We start from the raw sequence: 26,864 nt of genomic DNA, 5'->3' as shown, positions 1-26,864 counted from the left end.
CAGCAAGTGTATAGAACATGCAAATATTTCTGTAAGAAAAGGGAAAATATGAATTAATTTTGTATTTGCTGTTATCTGCATTAAGAAACTGAAGGATACACAAGCAACAAGTAAAAATATTTATTTCTGTAAAAGACGAGGCAGAGGGTGAGTGGGAGTTAGACTTTATTATACCTTTGTATAGTATTCTAATTCTTTTAAAAATATATATATTTTATTGATTTTTTACAGAGAGGAAGAGAGAGGGATAGAAAGTTTGAAACTTCGATGAGAGAGAAACATCGATCAGCTGCCTCCTGCACACCCCCTACTGGGGATGTGCCCGCAACCAAGGTATGTGCCCTTGACCGGAATTGAATCTGGGACCTTTCAGTCCACAGACCGACACTCTATCCACTGAGCCAAACTGGTTTCGGCCTAATTCTTGAATTATGACTGTATTACCTATTCAAAAATTTTTTTTTTTTTAAAGAGAAGAGGTGCACTGTTAGCTTAGGGATAAATGAAACCTGATCTTGTTTAATTAAGCATATTACATATGTGATTTCAACCATCAAGTTTTAGCCTGTGTACCCTTTGGAGTAGGGTCATTTGCAGGACCATATATTTGAGGAGGAAGGTGATAATATGATTAGAACCTGTTTGGCAATTTCAGTTCTAAACACTTGGGTAGGAAATTGGAAAAGCAAATCTGCATTTAAACCGTTTAGCTTCTTCTGACCTCTTGGATTATTATTATTTTTTTAAATCCCCTCACTCCCCCAAGTAATTGAAAGCCTTAAAACATGATGGTTAGGATTCACAGTGGAAATTTCTTGCTGATGCCTCGGTGAACATAGTGGGAAAGTGAACTCAAATTATGGTCTTAGCCTGTTTTTATTTAAGTTTGCATCTAGAGAAAGTGTTTTACAGTCTGTGCTTTTATTTTTACAGGAGCAGAAAAATTCAGATTAGAAACATCCCTCCTCACCTGCAGTGGGAGGTAAGCCAGTGTCACTTCTGTTTTTACTGTCCTCTCGCTTTCATTCCTCTGTCGGTCCCCTTTCACAGTTAGGAATTGGAGGTCCTCAGGCTTGTTGCACCTTTCTGAGTGCCCGAATGTGCACGATCTGCCATGTGTTTGGGGTGGTGTGTGTCCCTCTCATCAGGCAGAATGTGCGCTTTGATCTCTCAGGTTCTGTCTTCTCAAACACCAACAATCTGAAAAACAAAATGTATAGCTGGGCTGTGATTTTTTTATAAATAAATATATCTGTATATATATTTTATTGATTTCTGAGAGAGGAAGGGAGAGAGATAGAGAGGGTTAGAAACATCAATGATGAGAGAGATCATTGATTGGCCGCCTTCTGCACAGCCCTACGGGGGATTGAGCCCACAGATTGGGCATGTGCCGGGACCGGGAATTGAACCATGACCTCCTGGTTCATGGGTGGATGCTCAACCACTGAGCCACACCTGCCAAGCATGGTTTGTGATTTTTATCTCATGATTTTGTAAAAAAAAATTTACCTTTCTAAATTATTATTTTGGCGGGGCGGGGGGAGGTGTTGAAATCCATGGAAAACCAACAGCTTTGTTAGTTGGAGCAGGTTTTTTGTTTATTTTGAATTAACTGCTATGAATAACAGTTAAGATATATTTTCTGAATTATAAAACTTCTTATAAGATTGCTACCTTCAGATAAATGGACACATGCAACAGACTGACAGAGATCAGAGGGGAGAGTTGGGGGACTGGATAAATGAAAGTGAAAAGAATATATATCAGCCCTTAGACACAAACAGCAGTGGTGAAGGCCAGAGGAGGGGTGGTGGGAACTGGATGAAGGTGGGCAAAGGGGGGCAAAGGGAGAACATCTGTAATAGTGTCAACAATAGAAACATTTAGTGCCCCGGCCGGGTTTGCTCAGTGGTTATTAGAGTGTCGGCCTGAGGATGGAAGGGTTGCAGGTTTGATTCCTGGCCCCAGTCATGGTGTAAGTGGGGCAACCAATCATTGTGTCTCTCTCATGTCAATGTATCTCTCTCTCCCCGTAATCTCCCTCCCTCCCACTGTCTCTTAAAAAAATCAATGGAGGGGGGGAATGGTAAGATATGTACACAGATAATAATTTAATTTAAAAAAAAACCTAAAAAATAAATTTAAAAAAAACTAAAAAAAAAAAAACACACACACAAAAAAAAACAATGGAAAACATATCCTCAGGTGAAGACTAAAAAAAATTAATAATAAATAAATTAGATTGAATATGAGGAGTGGCATTATTGCATTATTTAAAAACAAACTGCCTGATATTTTATACCCCAACTCAAATGAAATCAAAATAGCTATAAAGGAAAGATAATGTTCAGTCTAATATATTTATTACTTTAAAACTTTTTTTTTAAAATGTGTTTTTATTGATTATAGAGAGAAAGGGAGAGGAGAGGGAGAGAAACAGCAGTCAGCTGTCTCCTGCACGCCCTCCACTGGGGGGCGTGTCCTGACCAGCAATCGAACCTGTGACCTCTTGGTACTTGGGTTCACACTCAACCACTGAATCACACCAGCGAGGCAATATATTCATTACTGTAAAAAAACTTTCATTATGGAAAATGTCAAACATGCACATCCCACTGTTCTGTAAAATAAGGAGATTCCTAGAGAAAACCAAAGGAAGAATGGTTAAAGCTTTCAAGAAAAAGTGAGCCTTGTACTTGATTCTGCTTCTCATTTCAAGAGCAGAAAATAGGTCTCAACCATCACAATGAATGTGACTGACAGTTACTGAGGCTGAAATGCTGGTGTCATGTCAGGGGACAGATTACTTGGAACCCAGTAAGAAATGAAAGTCCCATGTATTTATTCAGTTCCAGCCGTTTTTATGGAAGACTTGAAACATCAATTTAATTGTGTTAGTCCTGTCCCTGTTCTTGTTATGCTATATAGTTCATCTGCTTGGGGAGAGCACTGTACCATTTTTGTGAGTACAATCTTGTTTTCCCATTCTGACATTGAAGCTCTCTTTTTCAGGTCTTGGATGGACTTTTGGCTCAGTATGGGACGGTGGAGAATGTCGAACAAGGTAATAGTGAGGAAATTTGTCAATGTATGTACAGAGGGATGTTAGCTATTATTTCTTGTAGGTTGGGTCAACTCCTGGGGAAAAATAATAGCTCCTTTGAAACAAACAGGCTTCTTAGAGTATATGTTTGTATCTATGTGTGAGAGATGTCTATATATAACCTATCTACCCATATCTATATAATTTGTTTTTTTAAGGAATATGATTTTCAGGCCATTTTTTAATACTCTGTAATGTGCTCAAGCATTGGACAAACATGTCAGGCTGGGATAAGCGTAATTCACTTGGAAGTAGTTGGATTTACACTAGTATAACAACTTCCTTCCTCCTGGCTAAAAATAACAATCTCTAATGTCTTGGACGGAGTGTTTCTCAAGAAGGACTCCTACGCCAGAACCCCCTAGAGTGGTCGTAAAAATGGATATTCCTAGGGCTCCCCCTAGACCTACAGACAAGACTTCCTGGGGCAAGAGTTCATGCATCTGTATTTTAAACCAGTACTCCCACGTGGTTTTTGGTTTTTTCAACTTAGAGAGCCACCGTCTTGGGAACAGTAATAAATGCCCATGAGATACGTACTCTTCTGCCTCCCTTATTTTTGTTTTCACCTCTAAAACATGGTGTGGGTTAGATTGGAACACTCCCTGGGCAAAGGCCAGGGCTGGGCTCACGTTTATGATGCATAAATCTCAGGGGCAGTTCCTCTCTAAGGCTCACACATTCCCTCCCCACAAAGGCTGTGGCTGCTTTGAAGTTATGGGGTAAACTGTATTTTTAACAGTGGTCTTTAACCTTTTTGAGAATCTTATGGAAACTATAAACCAGGAAAGTTCCTATATCCACAAATTTGAATCTCTGGGTGGGGTAGGGAGAGTCAGGTTATAGAATTCCTAAAGCTCTATTATAGTTACAAGATTAAGAATCCTTACACTACAAGGTCTTACTATTACTTTGAAAGGGAGCTTTATTGTGGTTTTCTTGAATTAGCCTTAACTTAATGTTGTTGTTAACTCCAGGTCTCCCAATAGCTTAAAACATTTGAAGGGTGGGTTTGATTTAGTCATGTCTGCTTGATCAATATTTTTGCTTTAAGTTTACTAGCTTGAATTGAACAAATTTTATCTTGCCTTTTGAATTTATTTTCAACTTCTGACTTTGGATGAAGAAGCAAATGAAAGATAAAATGATTTCTTATTAGCCATTCTTAGAGTTTATGTGTTCTCTCCTTTAGCCAAGTGAGGTGAGATTTTCATTTTTCTTAAATTATTGTAAGCAGTTACTGGGTTGAACTCACACAGTCAAGGAGTTCAGTCAAAGGGAAACCAAAGGAGTAACTCAACCTTATCAATGAATAAAGATTTAAAATAAAAATATCTTCTTGTTTTTCATATATATCCAGTTATTTAAAACAATGTAAATGGTAACAAATAAAATTTATATCTTGATAGTGGTATAATAAATTGATACAAACTTTAAGGAAAGTAATTAGAAATTATACATTAAAAGCATTGTATTCTTTTACCCAGTTATTTTTTCTTCTGTGATTGGCTTAAAAAGTAATTCAAAAGACCTAACATTAATGATGTTTGCAACAAATGTGGTTTTCAACAACACTATTTTTAGAATAGCAACTACTGAAAACAATCCATTTGTCAACATTTGAGGGATGGTCAGGCAAGAATCCTGGCAGAGCTGCCCTAGCCAGTTTGGCTCAATGGATACAGCATTGGTCTGTGGACCAAAGTTGAATCCTGGGTTCGATTCTGGTCAAGGGCATGTACTTCAGTTTCAGGCTCCTCCTTGGCTGGGCCCTGATCAGGCCTCGTGCAGGAGGCAATCATTCAATATATTTCTCTCACATTGATATTTCTATCTTTTCCTCTCTCTTCCACTTTCTCTAAAATCAGTGGAAAAATATCCTCAGGTGAGAATTAAAAAAAACACAAAAAAAACCATGGCACAGCTATTGCAATTTTATGTAGGCATTAAAAAATACAAGAAAATGTACATGTAACCATGCAAAAGTGTTTAAAAAATAAGTGAAAATATAGCTGTGAGTTATATATAAATTGATTACAAATGTATTTATACAGTGGGTTACAAATCATTATGAATGTAAATGAATAGAGATTCAAGTAACTCTAGAGTTAGGGCAATGAGTTATTTTGTGCATTTTTCTCTCAAATAAGCCTGCTTACATTGAGCCAGAGGGCAACAGATTTTTTCTCTATGACATTGTAGTTTTTGCTTCTTCCGCAGTCAACACAGACACAGAAACTGCCGTTGTTAACGTCACCTACTCAACCAGAGGAGAAGCAAAAACGTAAGTGCATTTGGGCTCCCTTACATTTTTGAATGGTTATCTTTGAATTCCATTGAGTCCTCTGTTTATAAACCTTTTTTGAAAAGATGCAGACCTTTGACGTGTCACTGGAATTCCAGAGCATTTATACCAGGATGTCTGTTTGTTGATTTGCACGGAGACTTTATCTTGAAAAATATTGAGTTGTGGCATCAAAACCGAGGTGGGGACGTTCTTGGTCTGGTCAGGAATAGAGCACCGGCTTGGGCCTAGGCTCTGCTTCGCCACGGAGCCACTTTTACCCGGAGTTTCCTCCAGGCACCGGGATAAAGCAGCACGAACCTTGTTTTCCACCCACACTAATCGAATGGGCACTAAAACACCCATTTTTCCTCTATTAAAAGGGGGATCCACCTCAGTGACATCAGCCGCAAAGAGAGGTGTCTGGAGGGTATCAATCCAGGAGCACCTGGCTTGGGTTCTTTTTCCTACCCCCATTCACTCCCTGGTTTCCATTCACGACTAAAGTGCTTCAGTGGTTGTTGCTTTTGAGCTTGACTATTAACGGACATGGGATGGAGGTTTTCAGAAAAACAACAAAAATAAGTTCCTTTTTATAGCAAGTTCTTGAAGTGCCTATCAGGTCACTGTAACTAGAACACAGTCATGCTTGGTTATACATCCCAGGATTACAGATTTATTTTTCAAGGTTCAACACACATGAAGGCTGTATATAATAGTAAAAGATTGGAATTTATATTTATATTTATTTATATAGCGGTATTTTTTAAAAAGTTAACTTTGTGTTGAAAAAGGCAGTAATTCATTTGCTACTCACTTTTGCGCACATCTATACCAACGACTCACCTTTGCAGTTCTTGTTCGGCTGCCACTTTGGTAGGACCTTTCTACACGTTACTTTGCTGCTTTTATTGAATTCAGAAGGTGCTGCTTTGTAATAAATTCAAAACCTTGCACATTAAGCTAGTTTAATAGGGTTATTATTTTCACAGGCTGCCAAAAACATAAATATTTTTAGATAATAATATTTTGTGCTTTTGAGGACTCAAGGAAACAAATGCTGATTTAACTACTATAGGATAGTAAACATTGACACCTGTCCAGATGGACACGGGTCATGCTAATGTTTGTTCTGCAGCTCCATTAGGAATTTATCCTGTGTGCACAGTTGTAGTTGCAAAGATGTCCCTGGCAACATTGTATATACTAGTAAAAGACTGAACTTCATATATATATATATATATATATATATATATATATATATATATGGCAATGGAGGATCATTTGCAAAAACTATGGTAAATCAATAGAATGTTAAATAGCTGGTAAAAATTAAATTGGAGAATATTTAATGACTCGGAGAATGTGTAGAATACTAATGTTTTTTTTATAAAGGTTAGAGAAAAGCATGTATGATATTAATTTATTTTTGTAAATACTATATTTCTGTTTAAGAAAAATAAGATAGATATTGCTGTCAGGACTTTTTGTTATTTGTGGTTATCTATTTCTGAATTTTCAATAGTACATACATACATACTATGATAGTCATAATTTTATATTGATATTAACAAAAAGTCTTTGATAAGGGGAGGCAGCCCTGGTTGGTGATAAATAGCGGAATGCGTGATTGTAGAGCAAGTGCGACCAGGCCTGTGGACTGTGACTGGTGTTCATTGTCAGAGTGAGCTCCCAGGGGGCGGGCGGGGGTCAGTGGGGCTCACACTGGTCCTCGGTGAGGACGAAGGGCACTTCAACAGGCGAGAGTGAGTGAGGGTGAGGACCGGTCCACTGGCCGCTCCTCTCTGACGGAGCCCGCCTGCTTCTGCTGCGTTTCAGAGCCATCGAGAAGCTGAGCGGGCATCAGTTTGAGAACTATTCCTTCAAGATTTCCTACATCCCGGACGAAGAGGTGAGCTCCCCTCCGCCCCCTCAGCGAGCCCACCGTGGGGACCACTCTTCCAGGGAGCAAGGCCACGGCCCCGGGGGCTCTTCTCAGGCCAGACAGATTGATTTCCCGCTTCGGATCCTGGTCCCCACCCAGTTTGTTGGTGCCATCATCGGAAAGGAGGGCTTGACCATAAAGAACATCACTAAGCAGACCCAGTCCCGGTACGTGCCTCCGGGGCTCCCTTCGCTTCCTTCTGAGGGGTTCCCTGAGTGCTGGGGGCCCGGCCATCATCCGGCGGCTCTTGCTTGCGTCCGTGGGGGGCTGTGCTGGATGGGACGGCGGCTTCTCTAAACAGAACTGTTAACAGACTAACAGAAAGCCGGGGCTTTGAGGAGCTTTCGTGCCAGTTGCCGGAAGGTTAAGTCCCGAAACAGCAAAGGTTCATAAAGAAGGCACTAATGTAAGGTGACTAGACGTCCCGCTTTTGGTGGGACAGTCCCGATTTTTAACAATTTTGTCCCGCGTCCCACAGCGTTTGGTAAAAAAGTCCCGATTTTTGGAAAGAATGCATGACAAGCTAGGGAATGGCAGGAGAACGGAAAGAGAATATACGGTTTTTGGTGGCCATGTGGCTATTTAGCCAGGATATGAGTTTTATGTTATTTTTGTTAATTTCATAATGTTAAACTTTAATAATAACAAATAATTGTTGAGAACTGATTATCGAGAACTGCTTATCAAAGTTCTCATTGTTGATCAGTTGTTAGAATTCACTCAAATGAGAAATATGCCAAAGAATAAAATACTGTACATAATTATTTATTTATTTATATTTGTAAATTGTAATTATGTTGAAATTTTTAAAAACATATTACAATACTATTTTTGTGTTCTATGAAAATTTTTGTTGCTCCATATAGACCAAAATTTTAATCGAGAATCCCCCTTCCCCCAGGTCAATGGTGTCCCGCTTTACCAATGTTAAAACCTGGTCACCTTACACTAATGACTTCGCAGCCCAGGATTGTTCTTAAAAGCTAACCAATGCTTGTGAATGCATCTGTTTCCAAAACAGCAGGGGTAGAGAGCAGAACTTTGTGGGATCCTTGAACCACTTCTCTGAGCTCTGATCTCCTCTCCTGAGTCAGAGCACTGAGTGTCGTAGTCATTCCGTGAGATCCACCCAGATCGGTTCAGAAAAGCTACATCCAGGACGTGGGTGGGTCTCTGCTATATCAAGCAAGGAATAAAGTATACCAGCCTTCTGTTTAGTCTTCTGTCGAAGGAGACTGGGCTGGTGGTAGGAATTGTACTGAGTAAAAAGACTTGTGGGTTGTTGATTTTTCTATGTTCGTATGACCACAGCAGGAGGGAACCAAGAAAGCACAGGACTTCAGAGACCCTTGTTCAAGTTTTTTGCCACATGATGGCTTTATGATCTGGAGAGAAAAAAAATTTCCACCTCTCTGAGCATCCGTGGCTTCTTGTAAGCAAAGATTACTGTGAGAATCAGGCAGGGTGAATGTAGTAATTATTACGAAAGCACTTAAATTGCAAAGCAGCCAATTACTGACCATCAGTTACTTCACGCCTCGTGCACATTATTCAGGCCACGGCTTGAGTGTCTTGTGACGTGAAAGAGAAAACACGGTTTTTCTTCAAGTATCTGAGCTACTCGCAAATAATGGAAATTTATTTTGCGTCCCAGAGTCCATTATCATAGGAGTGAAATAAAGGGCTAGCAGAGAGGAGAAATACTCACTGGTGATTCTTTCATTTTAAAATTAGCCCTTTTTGTCCCTTCGAAGTTTTCTTTATTTGTCTTTTTTTGCTCAAAAACATTGTTTAAAGTGGCTTTAAAAGTGCCACACATTTAAATAGAAGCAAGGTAGTACTCACTGTGTGTGCCTGTTTTTTAGAAATAGGCTGAAGACTTGGATCTGGGCTTTCTAACATCACAGTAAAAGGGGATGCAATCAATTAGGTGATTTTGAAAGATGAACAAAAACAAGTCGGGCCCCGACTACCCCGAGAAGCCTGGTCCAGTCATCAGGCTGCTGAGCCACGAGCTCCCTGCATACCACCTCTGCTCCCTCGGAAGGCAGGCTGCCAGTGGCAAGGACACCGAAACCCAGGCAGAGCGAGGGCATGCTTCTGCTTTCTCTCCACACTCCGAAATCTAAAGTTCGCTTGGATGTGGTGTTTGGATTTGGATTAACACGTGGCTTTTAAAAGGCTGCCATCCGCTCAGAGCGTGGCACTGTGCTAACGCCCAGTATTAACCCTGCTCCCTTTTCTCCTCTCGCCTGCGGTCACCTGAAATACGTCATTTACCCCCCTGGCTTCATGACCACGCTGGCCGGGGGCCCTGGTCCCATACGTAGCACGCCTGTCAGGCACACTCCCTTCCACACGGAGCCGCAGAGAATTCGAGTTTGGCACGAGCCCCCCAGCCCTGCTTGCCGCCTTGGGGAATGGCACTGGGTGCACACGTGCGGATGGCCGCGCCTTGTCTGTCTGTGTCCCTGCTGTGCGTTGGCTGGCGCGGCCCTCGGGACGAACGAGGACCCTGTCCCCCGGTGACGGCGTGCTATGGCTCCCGATGCTTTCCCCACAGGGTGGACATCCACAGGAAGGAGAACTCCGGGGCCGCCGAGAAGCCCGTCACCATCCACGCCACCCCGGAGGGGACCTCGGAGGCGTGCCGTATGATTCTGGAAATCATGCACAAGGAGGCTGATGAGACCAAAATGTAAGTGTGCGTGCCATGTCCTTATCACCCTGCAGGGATTAAGGGTAGTTCTCATTCATGGAACCCAGTACATTTTTTTCTTTTCATTTTTTTTATTAAGGTATTATATGTGTACATATCTTACCAATTCACCCCCCCCCCCCTCTTCCCATACATGCCCTCCCTCCCCAGAGTTTTTCGTCCTTGGTTTTGCTTATATGCATGCATACAAGTCCTTCGGTTGATCTCTTATCTCCCCCATATCTCCCTCCCCTCCCCACTGTAATTTGACAGTCTGTTGCTTTACTGTCTCTGTATCTATCTATCTTTTTTTTTTTTAATATATTTTATTGATTTTTTTTTTTACAGAGAGGAAGAGAGAGGGATAGAGAGTTAGAGACATTGATGAGAGAGAATCATCGATCAGCTGCCTCCTGCACACCCCCGACTGGGGATGTGCCCACAACCAAGGTACATGCCCTTGACCGGAATCGAACCTGGGACCCTTCAGTCCGCAGGCCGACGCTCTATCCACTGAGCCGAACCGGTTTCGGCTGTATCTATCTTTTTGTTCATCAGTTTATAATGTTCCTTATTATCCATAAATGAGTGAGATCATGTCGTGTTTTTCTTTCATTGACTGGCTTATTTCACTCAGCATAATGTTCTCCAATTGTAATTTTTACTAAGTAAAGGGAGCAGGGAAGGATTGTTTTTAAGAAATCTGTTTCCAAAGAGAATACCATGGAAGACAGACCTTGTGCATGTATAATGTGGCGGTTTCTCCTTTGTATGTTTCTCCTGATGATCCTAGTGCTCTCATCACTCACTGGGAATAATTATCGGTAGGAATACATAGACTGGTGCTGTCCACTGTCATGCAATGATGGGAATGTTCTCTGTCTGCCCTGCACAATAATATAGCAATTCGCTGCATGTTGCGATTGAGTGCTGGAAATGTGACTAGTGCAGTGGGGGAACGGAATCTTTTAATTCATTTGGATTTGAATCGTTACACGTATGGCTAATAACTGTCACGTTTGGTCAGTGCAGGTATAGAATGTGCAGTGTCATCAAAACCACCACTTAACTGTTCTGGGAAAGGTTTTTGTCATCTGCCCCAAAACCACTTGCACTCTTTTAAAATCGAATTACATTTCCTTTAGTAGTAGAAACTTATAGTGACAGCAGCTCCTTTCTTCTTCTTCCTATCTGTTTTCTTCTGTCTCCTCCTTTTCTTTTGCAAAATACTTCTTAGGATTCCTGAGTGTTGTATCCATTTGAAGGGCAAATAACAGTTCTTACTAAAGCAATTGCATTTGTATTACAAATAAATTAGTGGTAAATGGAATGGGTAATATAATAAAAAGGGTTCTATGCGGTTTGGCAAAATCCACTTATGGGCATTGGTGGCACAGTCATAGAGAAGTACTGAGGGATGAGTTGAATATAAAATTAATTTAGCAAATAATGTCAAATAAGAGTGTTCCAAAGCCAAAAAGGGGAAAGTAGTCCTAAAAAACAAACAAAAACACAGCTCTATTCTCAGATTTCATAAGGGTCTCTAACCTTTTGTACATCCTCCTCCTCCCCCACCCCAAATGCCATGGCTTAATTTGAAGAAGCTCCTCCTTCGTCCAATTTATTAAAAACTTTTAAAATAACACACTTTTTGGTCCTTCAACCTAGTGTACAAAGCAACTTTCAATATTCTAAATAATTACCAAGACTGATTTAATAAATTGGATATTTAAGCTTCGGAGTAGAGCCAAGATAGAATTTGAATATCTTTGAAATAAAGGTTTGGGTGCCCCACTGAGTTAAGCCCTGTGTTGGGGTTGAGGCTACGGGCATGAACGAGACCCAGGCCTGCTTTCATGGAGCCTTCAATCCAATGGGAGAGACGCTCACGGAACAAGTAGTTACACCGGCACCTAGTTAAGCACGGCTGTGGAAAGGGGTGAGGGTGGGAAATGACTTTATTGCTGGAAGCCCTCACCAAGGCTTTCGGGGACATGGGAGGAGATTGGGGATTTCAGAGCCGGCCTCTCTATGACGTTTAAACTGAGCCCTGAGGGGGGTGAGTAGGAGGTAGAGTGTTTGCTCTCTTTTTTCTTAATTCATTTAGCTAAGAGTTGTCAATCTTATTGATCTTTTCAGAAAAACTTACTCTTAGTTCTATTTATTTTTTTATTTTCTTAGTCTCTATTTTGCTCATTTCTCCTCCAATCTTTATTATTTCTTTCCTTTTGCCAGTTTGGACTTAGTTTATTTCTTGTCTAATTTCTTGAGTTATAAAGTTGTTGATTTGAGATTTTTTATTTTGTTTTTTAATCTATTCAGCCAATCTATATTTAGATTGGAAAGTTTCATTCCTTAGTAAACATTATTAGGGAAGGACTGAAAATTGCCATTTTGATTTTCTGTGTCTTGTAGCTTTATTGGCTGTCATTTCCTTTCTTACTGCCTCCCTTTGTGTCTTTGTTTTGGGTTTGTTTGTGCTTTTTAGTGATGTTCTTTGATTCCCTATCATTTCCTTTTGGTATATTCTGTAGGGATGTGAGTGTGTGTGTGTGTGTGTGTGTGTGTGTGTGTATTATTGTAATTATATAAGACATCTTAAAATTATAGCATTCTATTTTAAACTGATAACTTCAGTTACATTCAGAACTCTATTCCTTCATAATTCCACCATCTATAATTTTTATTGAATATATTGGGGTGACATTTGGTTAATAGAATTACATCATTTTCAGGTATATAATTCTATAATACATCATGGATATATTGTGTGTTCATCACTCCATTTCAAGTCTCCTTCCATCACCATTTATACCTTCTTGTACCTCTACTTTGTTATTGATGTCACAAATTACTATTTATGTATTATATACCCATTAACATAGATTTATCATTTTTGTTTTTGTCATTAAATTTTATGCTTCTAAGTTACTATAGTATACACTATTGTATTTGTGTATTTTATATTTTCATATGACATTGTGTTGCTATCTACTGTGCTTTCATTTCAACTAAAAGTTTCTTTTAGAGCAGTTCTAATAGGAATGAACTCCCTAAGCTTTTGTTTTTCTGGAAATGTCTTATTTCTCCTTCATTTTTGAAGACAATTTGCCAGATACAGTATTCTTGGTTGACAATTTTTTCTTTTAGCAGTTTGAACATATCATCCCACTCCCTTCTGGCCTGCAAAATTTCTGCCGAGAAATCCACCGATAACACGGAAACTCCTAGGTATGTGACTATAATTTTTACCTTGCTATCAAAATTGTCCTTTGTCACCCTAGCCAGTTTCACTCAGTAGTTAGAGCGTTGGCCCACAGACTGAAAGATCACAGGTTCAATTCCAGTCAAGGGCATGCCCTTTCAGTTGCAGGCTCAATCCTCAGCCCCAGTAGTGTGCATATAGGAAACAACCAATCAGTGTGTCTCTCTCATGTGGATGTTTCTCTCTCTTTCTCTCCCCCTTCCTTCCACTCTCTCCAAAAATCAATGGGGGGGAAATGTCCTTGGATGAGGATTAAGAAAAAAAAAGATTGTGCTTTGTCTTTTGTCTTGGACTTTAGACACATGGGTTACAATATGTTTCAGTGTGGTTTTCTTAGGGTTTATCCTAGTTGAAAGAATGTTTTGAATCTATATATCTATTTCATTCCTCAGATTTAGACAGTTTTCCATCATTATTTTTGAATAAGCTATTTGCCCCTTCTCTTTCTTCTCCTTATGGATTCCCATGATGTGTATAATGATCCATTTTATAGTGTCCCTTAGCCTCTCTTTGTCTTCCTGTATTCCTTTTTTTCCTTTTGATTTCAAATGATCAGTCTTCAAGTTTGCTGATATTTTCTTTTCCCTGTTTTTGTCTGCTGTTGAATCTTTTAAATAAAATTTTTAGTTTAGTTTTGTAATCTTTAGCTTTATTATTTATTTGTTAGCTTGTGTTTTTTTTTTCTAGTTTCTGTCTCTTTATTGATTCTTATTTTGTACACATATCATTTTTTTATTTCATTTAGTCATCTGTGTTCCTTTTTAGGTCATTGAGTATCTTTATGACAGATTTTTTACATTCTTTGTCAGGTAGTTCATTGGCCTGCATTTCTTTAGGATCAGTTTCTGGAGTTTTATTTTGATCCTTTGATTAGTCATTGTTTCCCTGTTTCTTTGCATGTCTTGTAGTGTTTTTGCTGGAATTTACAACCACTTCTCAGTCTTTGCCTGCTGACTTCATTCAGAGGAAGAACTTCTGAATTAGCCTGGCTTCAGGTTCTAGATCTCTCAAACCTTTTTGATCTCTTTTTCCCCCTGGCTTCTGACTGTGTAACTCTAGCTCTAACATACTGTTTACCTCTGCTTTCACCACCTTCCAAACTCTGATGCCAGTCTCATTAGCCCTCCAAGTCAGGAGAGACAGAAACCAATCTCTTGGGTAGCCCCCAGACAATCCAGAATGTTGGATTTATACTCCAGTCTTTTGTTTCTGTTTTAAAGGGAGAAGTCATGGTATGAAGGACTGCTTCTTAGTTGCTCCTTGCTGTGCTGTGTAGGGAAAGGAACATGAACAGCCATGCCAGATACAACAATTTTCCTGCCCCTTTTGATGGACTCCCTTTGTTTTATAATACATTGGCTGCTATAGCTTCTCAGTTAATCTTTAGGGTTCTCACAGAGGTATTTGTCTATATTTTTTAAATATATATATTTTATTAATTTTTTACAGAGAGGAGGGGAGAGGGGTAGAGAGTTAGAAACATCGATGAGAGAGAAACATCGATCAGCTGCCTCCTGCACACCTCCTACTGGGGATGTGCCCGCAACCAAGGTACATGCCCTTGACCAGAATCGAACCTGGGACCTTTCAATCCACAGGCCGATGCTCTATCCAGTGAGCTAAACGATTAGGGCTCTTTGTCTGTTATTAACTTGGCATCTCTGTGGGGATAGGAGGAGCTGAAGCTTTCTGGTTTGTCATCTGACTAATGTCATTAACTCCTATATTTTTTAAGAGCAAGGAAAACCTTCCTAAAGTCACCCAACAGATTTCTCCTTATAGCTCATTGGCCATATCTACCTCTTGGACTTACTCCCTACGAGGCACAAGAGGGGAGTATCATCATCATGGCTTGGCTTATGTTAGTGAGAATCCATGCCCTGGGATTGGTAAGGGACTCCTCTCCTAAAGCTCATTACCACTTGGTACCTGAACAAAACAGCTTCTATTTGTAAGAAAAACAAAACAAGGTAATAGCCTTTGGGAACCAATCGCTGTTTCCACCTTAACTGTTAACATTGTTGGTTGTCTTTTTTAGAACCGAAGAGATTCCTCTGAAAATCTTGGCCCACAATGGCTTGGTTGGAAGACTTATTGGAAAAGAAGGCAGAAATTTGAAGAAAATTGAACATGAAACTGGGACCAAGATAACAATTTCATCGTAAGCACCCATTCAGATTCCTTGTGCCCCGTGATGGGGAATTGGATCATCTTGATAGGCCCCGTTCATTCATCTGCTTTTCTATAAAATGGGAATGTAGTCATAAGTCACAAAGTTATCTCCAAAACCACAAAGACAAACACATAAATAGTTACGAGTCAAGCATTTGACCATAAGTATGATCTGTCACTAGAAATATTTGCGATAACGCGTAAGCGTTCTGTATTTCAGTGTGTGGTGAGGAAATTCGGTCTTCTCCCCACCATCTCCACCAAGACTTTTTAAAAATATATATTTTATTGATTTTTTTTTTACAGAGAGGAACGGAGAGGGATAGAGAGTTAGAAACATTGATGAGAGAGAAACATCAATCAGCTGCCTCTTGCACCTCCCCCACTGGGGATGTGCCCGCAACCAAGGTACATGCCCTTGACCAGAATCGAACCTGGGACCATTCAGTCCGCAGGCTGATGCTCTATCCACTGAGCCAAACCAGTCAGGGCAAGACTTGTTTGTTATCCTCTAGGATTTATTTCTCCTTATGATAAAAGATAAAAGCAAATTTCCCTTTTTTTTTTTCCTGGTGGCCAGCTTGCAGGATTTGAGCATATACAATCCTGAAAGAACCATCACTGTGAAGGGCACGGTCGAGGCTTGTGCCAGTGCTGAGATGGAGATTATGAAGAAGCTACGTGAGGCCTTTGAAAATGACATGCTGGCTGTAAATGTAAGTGCCCGAATGAATGTGAAATAAGCAAGCAAGTGAGGTGATCACGAAGCTGGTAACCAAACGGTGAAAAGGCCAGTGTTGTGAACCATTCTGAACCTGGACCCGGAGACTCCATGTGTGGTGTCCTAGTGAGGGGTCGGATCTTTTCCTGGACGGAGTTAGAAAACAGCTGTTAATCCAGTAGGTTTTAAACATATCCATTCGACAAGTATTTATTGAGTACTTACTATGTACCAGGCCCTGAGCCCACCAGACAGTCTCTGTGCACAAGGAAATTATGTCTGAAAGGGGAAGAGGTACCTACGCAGGTGGCCCACATACCGTGTGGCGAGTGCTCTTTAAGGAAGCGTAGGAATGTTAGGAGAGCACAGAAATGGCATTTGGATGAGGCCTTCGTGGTGAGAGAAGGCTTTCCGGGTGAGGGGACACCTAAGCTCAGGTGAAACCCACGTGATGAGGAGTGAGAAATGCATGTTTCTTTCAGGGTGGGCGAAGTGTCCTGGGGCCCAGAGGTGAGAGGCACAGGAGTGGGCAGGTTGGGGAGGAGGGGTTGGCAGCAGAGAAGCTGGTGACGTGGCCTGGCTCCCCAGGAAGAGCCTCGTTTGCTGCTAAGATGTGTGGATACTCTCAAGGGTGGCAGAGAAACTTGGGAGGAACGCCATGGTCATGTTGAGGTTTGGATAGCCCACCCCAGCAGCAGGGTGGGACAGAGGTTGCAGGGCCAGGGCAGAGCTTATGTGGCAGGAGATGGAGCTTGGCCCAGGCAAGCTGGGACTCTGCTCGCCTCCCCTCATCTTCTTTTCCGTTTCTGTTCCAGCATCAAGCCAACCTGATCCCGGGGTTGAACCTCAGCGCCCTTGGCATCTTTTCAACAGGATTATCCGTGCTGCCTCCACCCGCAGGGCCCCGAGGACCTCCCCCGGCTCCGCCCTACCACCACTTCGCTGTAAGTAGCTCAGCTTCAGAGGGTTGCTCGCGCTCCCGGCACCACCAGGCAGCAGCGTGGCTCTGCTGTGTTGCTCAGAGCTAAAGCTTTAACGTGGAGGCCTTGCTTGTAAGTGACCGTAGGGAGAATCCAGCGTGTCTTTGACTTCTTCCCAAAGACAGATTGATAGGATTCCACCTTCCTCTAAACATGCTGCTCTTAAATATAATAGGAAAGAAAGAATCCACTAGCAAAGGCTTTCACTGTTGTAAAAAAAAAAAAAAAAAAAAAAGGATTTGTTGGTTCAAAGAAGACTCATCCTGAGTGTTGTTCATTCATTAAAATGCTGGGCCACACGGATGTCTCTTTCCTACCTATGTCTGTAACTCGAATTATATTTTAACTAGAGGCTCGGTGCATGAAATTGGTGCATGGGGGGCGTGTCCCTCAGCCCAGCTTACACCCTCTCTAATCTGGGAACCCTTGAGGGATATCCGACTGCCCGTTTAGGATCAGGCCTCAATAGGCAAGTCAGACATCCCTCTCACAATCCAGGACTGCTGGCTCTCAACTGCTCGCCTGCCTGCCTTCCTGATTGCCCCTAACCGCTTCTGCCTGCCAGCCTGATCACCCCCTAACCACTACCCGGCTAGCCTGTTTGCCCCTAACATCCCTTCCCTGAGGGCCTGGTCACCTCCAACTGCCCTCCCCTGCAGGCCTGGTCCCCCACAACTGCCCTTCCCTGCAGTCCCAGTTGCCCCCAACTTCCTTCCTCTGCTGGACTGGTCACCCCTAACTGCCCTCCCCTGAAGGCTTGATCGCCCCCACCTGCGCTCCCTTGCAGGCGTGGTCTCTCCCAACTGCCCTCCCCTGCTGGCCATCTTATGGCAGCCATCTTGTGACTACATGGGGGCAGCCATCTTGTGTGTTGGAATGATGGCCAATCTGCATATTACTCTTTTATTCGATAGGATAGAGACCTGGTGCATGGGTGGGGGCCAGCTGGTTTTCCCTGAACGTTGTCCTGGATCAGGGTGGGGGTTCCCTTGGGGTGTGGGGTGGCCTGGGCGAGGGGCCTGTGGTGGTTTGCAGGCTGCCACGCCCCCTGGCAACCCAAGCGGAGGCCCTGGTATCTGTGATTTATTTATCTTCTATAATTGAAACTTTGTAACCTGGAGTGGAGCCAAGCCTCCTGCTCGCTCCATAGCTGAAGCCATTTTTGTTGGGATTTATTTATCTTCTGGAATTGAAACTGTGTAGCCTTGCGTGGAGTTCAGGGCTGGGGGTGTACAGAAACCTTCCTCCATTGCCTGGGAAACCCAAGCCTCCTCTCACTCCATGGCCACAGCCATCTTGGTTGGGTTATTTTGCATACCCATTCCTGATTGGCTAGTGGGTATGGCTTGTGGGGTGTAGTAAAGTGATGGCTAATTTGCATATTATTCTTCGGTTAGGTAGGATACTAGGCAGATTTTAAAATAAAATAATACACAGTGTTTTAAAATACTTAGAGCAATGCCTGGCGTTTAGTGGGCTCTCAGTAACTGTTGTTTGAATCACATTTAATAACAGAAGAAGAAATGTGAAGTTATGAATTTTCTGTTTGTTGCCTGCTTGCTGCTCCCACTCACGAGCCTTGTTCAGAAAAAGTGGGGGTGAGGGGCAGGATACTTGCCAGCTGGTTTTTGTTTTGTTTTGTTTTAATATATTTTTATTGGTTTCAGAGAGGAAAAGAGAGGGACAGAGAGAGAAACATCAACGATGAGAGAGAATCATCAATTTTTGCCTCCTGCACACCCCCCATGGGGGACCAAGCCCACAACCCGAGCATGTGCCCTGACCAGGAATCGAACCAGGACCTCCTGGTTCACAGGTCCACTGAGCCACACCAGCTGGGCTGCCAGCTATTTTATTTTGAGCTCTACACATACATACAGCTTATTCTTAAAGCAAACTTTCTCTCCCCCCAATGTTTATACTGTTTAAATGGGAAGAATCCAGTTGGTGAACATTACCTTAGTCACCCCTTTTTTTCCAGTGCTTTGGGTTATCTGTAGAGAGACAGTAAACCTACTCTGTTTTACCAACAAAATACCGACACGAATGGGCAGCCACGTCCTTAGTCACAAGAACTTACACATTTCTGCAATCTGTTTATACGCAGATCTGAGTCATTTCCAAATCTTTATACCATTTATTTAAAATAATATCCATTTTCCTTGAACTAAAGGATAGGGCCAATAGTAAGCCGTGTGTGTGTGTGTGTGTGAGAGAGAGAGAGAGAGAGAGAGAGAGAGGTGTGTGTGTGTGTTGGGGGGGGGGGGGCGGGGGAGGAGCTGGAAACAAAGCAGGAGGGATTATTGATGTTCCCAGGATAAAAATAGCTAGAAAGGGGCACATCCTCATATCTTTGCTATGAGATTTGAGAATGACTGAGCTTGGCACAATTCAGTGGCATTGAGACATACAGACATACCTCATTTCTAAGGAGAAAGACTATATATCCTGCCATAGAAGTAATGAAAGGCCAGGCTACCCTCTCAACCTAAATACTTAAATGGGGTGGGGGGGGAGGGAGGGGAAGGTGGAGAGATAATAAAAAAGCCACTTCTAAGATAGGGGTCATTGTCTTTATTTTTCCATCTTTTTCTTAATGATTTCTAACAACTGTTTACATATTAAGGCTCTTAACCATTTATCATATTGTAAATGTTTTTTTCAACAGTTTATAATTTATCTAATTTACCTTTGCTTTATTTGAGTGTCCTGTGCCATAATAATTTAAAATAAATATATTGTGAACAAACTATTGAATGAAGTAAAATGTAAATGTTTCCCATCAGCCTTTCTTTTACCCACCAACCATTCCCCAGAAATATAACACTACTATATTTACGTATATTTAAAATGTTTACTCAGCATATATACAATCATATTATTGAAAAATACAAATGGAGTGGATTAGAAGTTATTTTTTTATGTTTTATCAGCATCTTTCCATAGCTGGACCTAATTCTCCTTAATTGTTACATAGTATTTCATTGGATGAATTTATTATAGATTTTTCTAATCAGCACATGGTTTTTAGACATTTAGGTTGTTTCCAGGTTTTCTTTGCTACAGAGAGTGTAGAAATGAATATCTGTATATATGTCTTTGCACAAGTATGTGAGTATGAAAATTTTCTAAAATTACAGTTACTACATCAAAGGGGAGGTGCAATTAAAATTCTCACAGATTTCCCATCAACAGAATTTATGCAGGAATTTTAAAAATGAAGATAGCTAAATCAGTGATGTTCCCTTTATGGCAGGGGTCCTCAAACTTTTTAAAGTGGGGGCCAGATCACGGTCCCTCAGAGAGCTGGAGGGCCGGACTATATGAACTACTAATTCCTACTGTAACACCTCGGCTGCGCTCACTGCCCAAAAAACCTGGCGGGCCGGATCAGACTCCTCTGCGGACCGCATGTGGCCCGCGGGCCGTAGTTTGAAGACCCCTGCTTTATGGATTTCTTGCCTCTGATGTCATGCTAAGGAAGCAGCCTTCTCCCATCCCTGTGTTTACATATAGTGATTTTTAGTTGCTGGTTTGGGGAAATTGTTGCTTATATTTACATCAGTAACTCATGGGGAATTTATTTTGACTTATACTTTGAGATAGGAATCTGGCTTTGTTTTGGTTTTGTTTTTCCCCAAATGGATAGCCAATTTCCCCAAAACCATTTATTGAGTAATGTACCCTTTTATCAGTCAACTTGAAATGTCATCTTTGCCATGCACTAAATTCCCACTTAGTCATTCCTGGACTCTGTCCCATTATTTATTTTGTTTTCACACTGTGATTACGATAGCTTTATATTCTCTGTGACAGTTTTAACAGCAGGCTTCTTCTCTCAAAGAATGATTGAAAGGCTAACCTTTACTGTGCCTGGGAAATTAAAGAATATGTAGGTATTTTCTGTTTCCTGAAGATTTGATAAGTCCTCTCTGTGACACATCTTGGCCTCTAGCACTTGTAAGCTTTTTTATTTCTATAAGTTGTTGCGTGGTTTTGTTGGTTTATCTTTTTTCTTAAAAGTATTCATTCCAGCCTGGCTAGCTTGGCTCAGTGGCTGAGCTTCTCGACCTATGAAGCAGGAGGTCATGGTCCAATTCCCAGTCAGGGCACTGGCCTGGATTTTGGGCTCGGTCCTAGTTTACAGCAGGTACAGGAGGCAACTGACTGATGTTTCTCTCTCACATCAGTATTTCTCCCTCTCTCTCCCCACTTCCTCTCTTTTTAAAAGCAACAGAAACATATGGGTTTTTACTTCACTAGTCATGTTTTTAAGATCAATCTGCTTCTCTCCTTGGTCTTTCCTCATAGCAATATACTCATGCACTGTCCTCTTCAATCTCACAAAGAAGCATGTGACTCTTAAAAAAAAAAAAATTCTCCCCCTTTCTGAATTAATTCACTGGGGTCATCTGCTTGCCTCGCTCCCCTCTTTCATGCTGCTGAGTTTCCACTTACATCTGAGGAGTTTTCATTTTCCATTCATGTATTCAACGAACTCAACAGAGCTCTAACTTCTAAACATATTAGAGCTTTTTCAGCCAAACCTGTTTGGCTCAGTGGATAGAGCGTCGGTCTGTGGACGGAAAGGTCCTGGGTTTGATTCCGGTCCAGGGCATGTACATTGGTCGCGGGCACATCCCCGGTAGGGGGTGTGCAGGAGGCAGCTGGTCGATGTTTCTCTCTCATCGGCATTTCTAGCTCTCTATCTATCTCCCTTCCTCTCTGTAAAAAATCAATAAAATATATTAAAAATAAACAACACAAAAAACATATTAGAGCTTTTTCATAACTTGCACCACGGGGCCCCCTGACCCAGTGAATTCGGAATGTTCCAGGAGAGCAGTCCTGGGTGCAGTGCTGCAGTCCTGGCTGCAGAAGGAGACAGATCTGCGCTGGGATCTTGGCTCTGCCTCACGCTAGCTCACCTGGTCCCTGTCAGCTCCGGAGGCTGTCCTAGGCGGGTCACAGAGGTGGATAAGGAGGTGCTTGAACAAGCTGGGTAGAATGGTGCAGCTCTGAGTCTTGAAGAGGATTTGAACCCAGAATAGCAGCCACTGTGCAGCCTGTGGGTTCTTGACCTCACATGAGTTTCTGGAAAACGTAAATTACAATTCAAAAGAATTATTTCTGCTCTGAGGGCTGTCCAGGTAAGAAGAGGGCAGAAGTGTCCTTTCCTCAAGCTAGAGGTTTGTCTGAGCAGAAAACCTGCAGCAATTCTGCCCCCACCTACCATGGCCCAGGACAGCCCTCAGCACAGGGACCTGCACCCAGAGGGGCCTGGAGCTGACGCTCTTCAAGAAAAGCCAGACCAAGTGAGCCAAACCATTGGAGGTTTGCAAAAGACCGCTGGTCTCATAACTCCCTCTTGTGGGCACTAGGTGTCACTGCAGCCTCTTTCTAAGTCTAGAAAGGAAAGGATTGTTGTACAAGTTGCTTCTATAAGCCCCGCAGGTGCTCTGGGCACCCAGAACGCCTTTGGGAGGCACTCCCCACAGAGATCGCACCTCTCTCTCTCTGAGGCGGGTCTGCTTTCCAAGCTCAAACGGGGAACAGTGTCATTTTGTCACTAATGTGCCATAAGGCAAAGTTGTGATCTGGAGCTCAGAGTCTGGCTGGAGGTTCAGGAGACGAGGAAACCAGATTTGCTCAAGGGCCCTCACGTGAAAGCTGGGACCCTTAACTCCCAAGCCACCTCCGGGTCTGACCTCTGTGGGGATGGGCTTCCTGGGAGGTTTCTCACGGGGCAGGGGTGAGGGATTGGTGCCCAGAGCCCGGCTTTCCTGTGATGGGCACGTCAGCTGTGTGTAAAGCACATTTAACCTGACTTTGGTAACTGGCCGGTGTCCTGCCTAAAGAACATCCAAAACAAGCCCTGGTCAGTTAGAGTGTCCGCCTGCAGACGAAAGGATCCAAGGTTGGATTCCTGGTCAAGGGCACATACCTTGGTTGCAAGTTTGATCCCCAGACCCGGTCGGGGTGCATATAGAGGCAGCCAATCGATGCGTGTCTCTCACATTGATGTTTCTCCCCCGCCTTCTTCCTCCCTTCCACCCCCTCAAAAAAAAAAAAAAAAGGTGGAAAAATGTCCTCGGGCGAGGATTAACTATGTTTACACATAAAATCAGACATATTCCCGTTTCCAGGACGATTGTGAGGATTAAAAGCGTTTCAGAGTAGATGTAAAGTACCTATCACAGTGCCTGGTGCTAGCAGGTTTTCAATAAAAAAGCGGCTCCTGGAGTGGGGGGTTGCGGGGGGGGGCAGTCAATTGGGGGAAAAGCAGACACATGTAAAACTTTAGGCAATAACAGTAATAATAGCAGCTCCTTTTATTTTTTTTATTTTTAAAAATATATATATTTTATTGATTTTGTACAGAAAGGAAGGGAAAGAGATAGTTAGAAACATCGATGAGAGAGAGTCATTGATCAGCTGCCTCTTGCACACCCCCTACTGGGGATATGCCCGCAACCAAGGTACATGCCCTTGACCGGAATCGAACCTGGGACCTTTCAGTCCCCAAGCTGATGCTCTATCCACTGAGCCAAACCGGTTTCGGCAATAGCAACTCCTTTTAAATGTAATTCTCCTAAAGCCCACTTCTCTGCTCTCCACATCTGCCTGCCCGTCCCCCGCCTCCCCTTCCCCCCGCTCACACACATGTATTTATTCATTCTCTTCCTCCTTCAGTCTGCTTTTAAGCTCCTCTTTTCTCAGCCTCCCCATTCCTTCTGAAACGCTGCGATGAGCTCACTGACCTCATTTCCCAGGAGCATCTCTGCTCGGTCTGTGTGACTCCTGGGTATTGTCCCTGCACCGTGTGTGTGTTTGGGGGGGTGGGGGGTGTGAATTGGGGGGGGGGGGTGCGTGTGCATGTACTGGTGGTAAGTTCCTAGGAGTCAAAAAACGTCTCAACTAAGAATGCTGACCCCTCGGCCGGCCCAGCGCTCTGAGGGGAAGGTGGCAGGGGCCCCGGGCCGCGGGAGGGTGTGCGGGCGGGCGGGCGGGACAGGGAGGCCGGGCAGAGGCCTGGGTCGCGTGGGGGATCCTTGCTGCCCGCGTTTGGTGCGTGTCCCCGAGGGCGCCGCTGACCGGCCCTTTTCCTCCCGCCGCAGACCCACTCCGGGTACTTCTCCGGCCTGTACCCCCCGCACCAGTTCAGCCCGTTCCCGCACCATCACGCGGTAAGTGCCCCTGCCCTCGCCCGTGGCCGGCCCCGCGGGCCCTGGCGGACCGGCCGGCCGGGGGACATCCGCGGGGTGAGTGCCGGGGCCGTGCTGGTCGCCGGGAACAGCGCACCGTGGGGCGCGCACCCGCCGCGCCAGTGCTGCCCGCTCAGCGGCCTGGGTGCTCCCAGGCCTGTGGGGGCGAAAGTGGTGCCAGTGAGTGGTCAGCGGGTCAAATCAGGAGGTTGTGTTGGGCCAGTGGTCAGCAAAGTCATTAGTCCACAGAGCCAAATATCAACAGTAGGATGGACATTTCTTTTTGTTTCTTTTTTTTCTTTTTTTTTAAATTTCTTTATTGATTAAGGTATCACATATTTGTCCTCAACCCCCCCATTCTAATCCCCCATACCACCCACTCATGCCCCCACACCCCTATTGTCCTTGACCACTGGTTAGGCTCATATGTGTGCACATAAGTCCTTTGGTTGATCTCTCCCTTTTATCCCCACCCTCCCTTTGAGGTCCAACAGTCTGACCCAGGGCTCCTTATCTCTGGGTCTGTTCTTGTTCATCAGTCTATGTTGTTCACCATTTCCCCTAGATGAGTGAGATCATGTCCTACTGGAAATATACTTATAAGAACCAAAAATGAGACAAGCAATAATCATCATTATGCTGAGAGGCCTATGAATCAGTCCATAGTGAATTTCTTTCTGGGCCAGCGGTTCTTTCGAGACCCAATTTCAATGTCAAACAGTCCCTTATGTGTGCATGTCAGTTCCGGTTGGTGGGCAAATGGTGGTTTGACATTTCTTTTGCGAGCCAAATGTTTAAAATCTAAACTTCTTCTCACGCCACTTCTTCAAAATAGACTGGCCCAGGCCGTGGTATTTTGTGGACGAGCCACATTCGAAATCTCTGAACAAAGCCTGGCAGAGGGGGGCCTTTTGTTCCTGTGACCCCCCCATGGCACAGACCGCTGGGGCCCTACCACACCTCCGGGCTGCCCCCAGGCTGCTGGCCACGCTCCGCCAGGGGGAATTGCTGTTCCTGTTCCGCTGACAGAGCCTCCCGGCCCCGTGCTCGGACCCGTCCATCCCATGGGCTTCTTGGCTGGAGACAGGCAGACCACATCGCCACCCTTGTCTGTGGCAGAAAGCCTGTGGACGGACGGCTTCCTGTGCCCAGCAGACGGGTGACAGGTGCCCGGGGCCTTTGCCTTCGGCCTGGTGCCTGCGTGTGCTCAGGCTCCTCCTGCAGGCGGCCTCCCTCCCCCCCCCCTCCCCCCAGAGCTCTGGGCCCCAAAAGAAACGGGCCCCCCGGGGCCATGTTCTCGGTGGTGGGGCCACCCCACCAGGTGGCCCGTGGTGGGCGGCCGTACGTTCCTGCTGGAGCCACCCCCGGGACCGGCTCCGTCTTGTCTTGCCCTTCCAGTACCCGGAGCAGGAGGTCGTGAACCTCTTCATCCCCACCCAGGCCGTGGGGGCCATCATCGGCAAGAAGGGCACGCACATCAAGCAGCTGGCTCGGTTTGCGGGCGCCTCCATCAAGGTAAGGCGTCTTTCTCCTGGCGTCTGTGCCCCACCCGCTCCCGCCGCCGCCACCAGCACCCCCGTGCTCCTGCGGTCAGTCCCAGGATGGCACCGCCTACGCCAGCCAGGGACAGAGCCTACAGGACTTTCCCGCCCTCCGCCCTCGTCTTTACCGCTCTCATTCCTTTCTTGTCGGACTAGCCGCTGCATTGGGGAAGATACTCATAGCACAGGAGCCGCCCCCGTTCTCCCTGGGTCACCAGGGTCCCGCCCCGAAGGCTGAGGCCTCTTCCCAAACCAGGGTGGTGAACCCAGAGAGGCCGTCATTCATGCTTCCTTGTCAGCGCGCTGAGGCTTTCCCTTGGTCTCCGCGTCACAAACCCTCCACCTTGGGAAAAAATAGTCGGAATGAAAAACGCCTTGAAAAGCAGCGGGTGATACACAGAAAGCCGGTGGCAGGCCCTGACAGGAAGCCCGGGGCCTGCAGAGAGGCAGGCAGGCAGGAAGGCCCCTGGGCTGGTGGGAGGGGCCGGGGCGCAGGCCTTGCTGCTGCCTTTACACACCCACATCCTGCCTCCGGAGCCCGAGGTACGGAAGCTGAGGGGGAAGGATTCCTCGGCCCTGGTCCCGGGCCAGGCCCCGCTATCAGCTCGCACTCGCCGGCAGCATGCTGGGCACGTCCCGAGCCTCACGAGACACTTTCGGAAACAGAGGTCCCATTGTTATCTAAGATAACGCGCTGCCATGCGAGGACCCGGAATTCTGCCCAGCCAGTCCCGTGACCGAGAGAGAGAGAGAGAGAGAGAGAGAGAGAGAGAGAGAGAGAGAGAGAGAGAGAGAGGGAGGGAGGGAGGGAGGGAGGGAGGGAGGGAGGGAGGGGGGGAGACACACACGGGGGGGGGGGAGAGAAGGAGAATGCCTGCCCTCTCTCCTGGAGAAGAGAGAGAGAGAGAGAGAGAAAGAGAGAGGGAGGGAGGGAGGGAGAAAGAGAA

General features: G+C 44.3%; 1 protein-coding gene across 3 annotated transcripts in view; it reads left to right on the top strand.

The window, feature by feature from the left end:
- The window catches only part of IGF2BP2 (insulin like growth factor 2 mRNA binding protein 2), a 137,128-nt gene that overhangs the window by 103,405 nt on the left and 6,859 nt on the right, over positions 1-26,864 (top strand). Inside the window, exons 3-14 of one of the 3 annotated variants that reach the window (XM_084872539.1) lie at positions 934-982; positions 3,016-3,067; positions 5,327-5,390; positions 7,230-7,302; positions 7,435-7,502; positions 9,899-10,033; positions 13,184-13,264; positions 15,337-15,459; positions 16,051-16,186; positions 17,007-17,135; positions 24,290-24,358; positions 25,775-25,891. In XM_084872539.1, the coding sequence (XP_084728665.1) occupies positions 934-982; positions 3,016-3,067; positions 5,327-5,390; positions 7,230-7,302; positions 7,435-7,502; positions 9,899-10,033; positions 13,184-13,264; positions 15,337-15,459; positions 16,051-16,186; positions 17,007-17,135; positions 24,290-24,358; positions 25,775-25,891 (1,096 nt within the window). Of the gene's footprint in view, positions 1-933; positions 983-3,015; positions 3,068-5,326; positions 5,391-7,229; positions 7,503-9,898; positions 10,034-13,183; positions 13,265-15,336; positions 15,460-16,050; positions 16,187-17,006; positions 17,136-24,289; positions 24,359-25,774; positions 25,892-26,864 lie in introns of all 3 variants that reach the window. The other 2 variants (XM_084872537.1, XM_084872538.1) reach the window with 2 other exon arrangements.

Source organism: Pipistrellus hanaki (assembly GCF_964339955.1).
Source record: "Pipistrellus hanaki genome assembly, chromosome: 2".
Lineage (NCBI taxonomy): Eukaryota > Metazoa > Chordata > Mammalia > Chiroptera > Vespertilionidae > Pipistrellus > Pipistrellus hanaki.
Note: the sequence above shows the minus strand (reverse complement) of the source record. Positions and strands in the feature narration are given on the sequence as shown.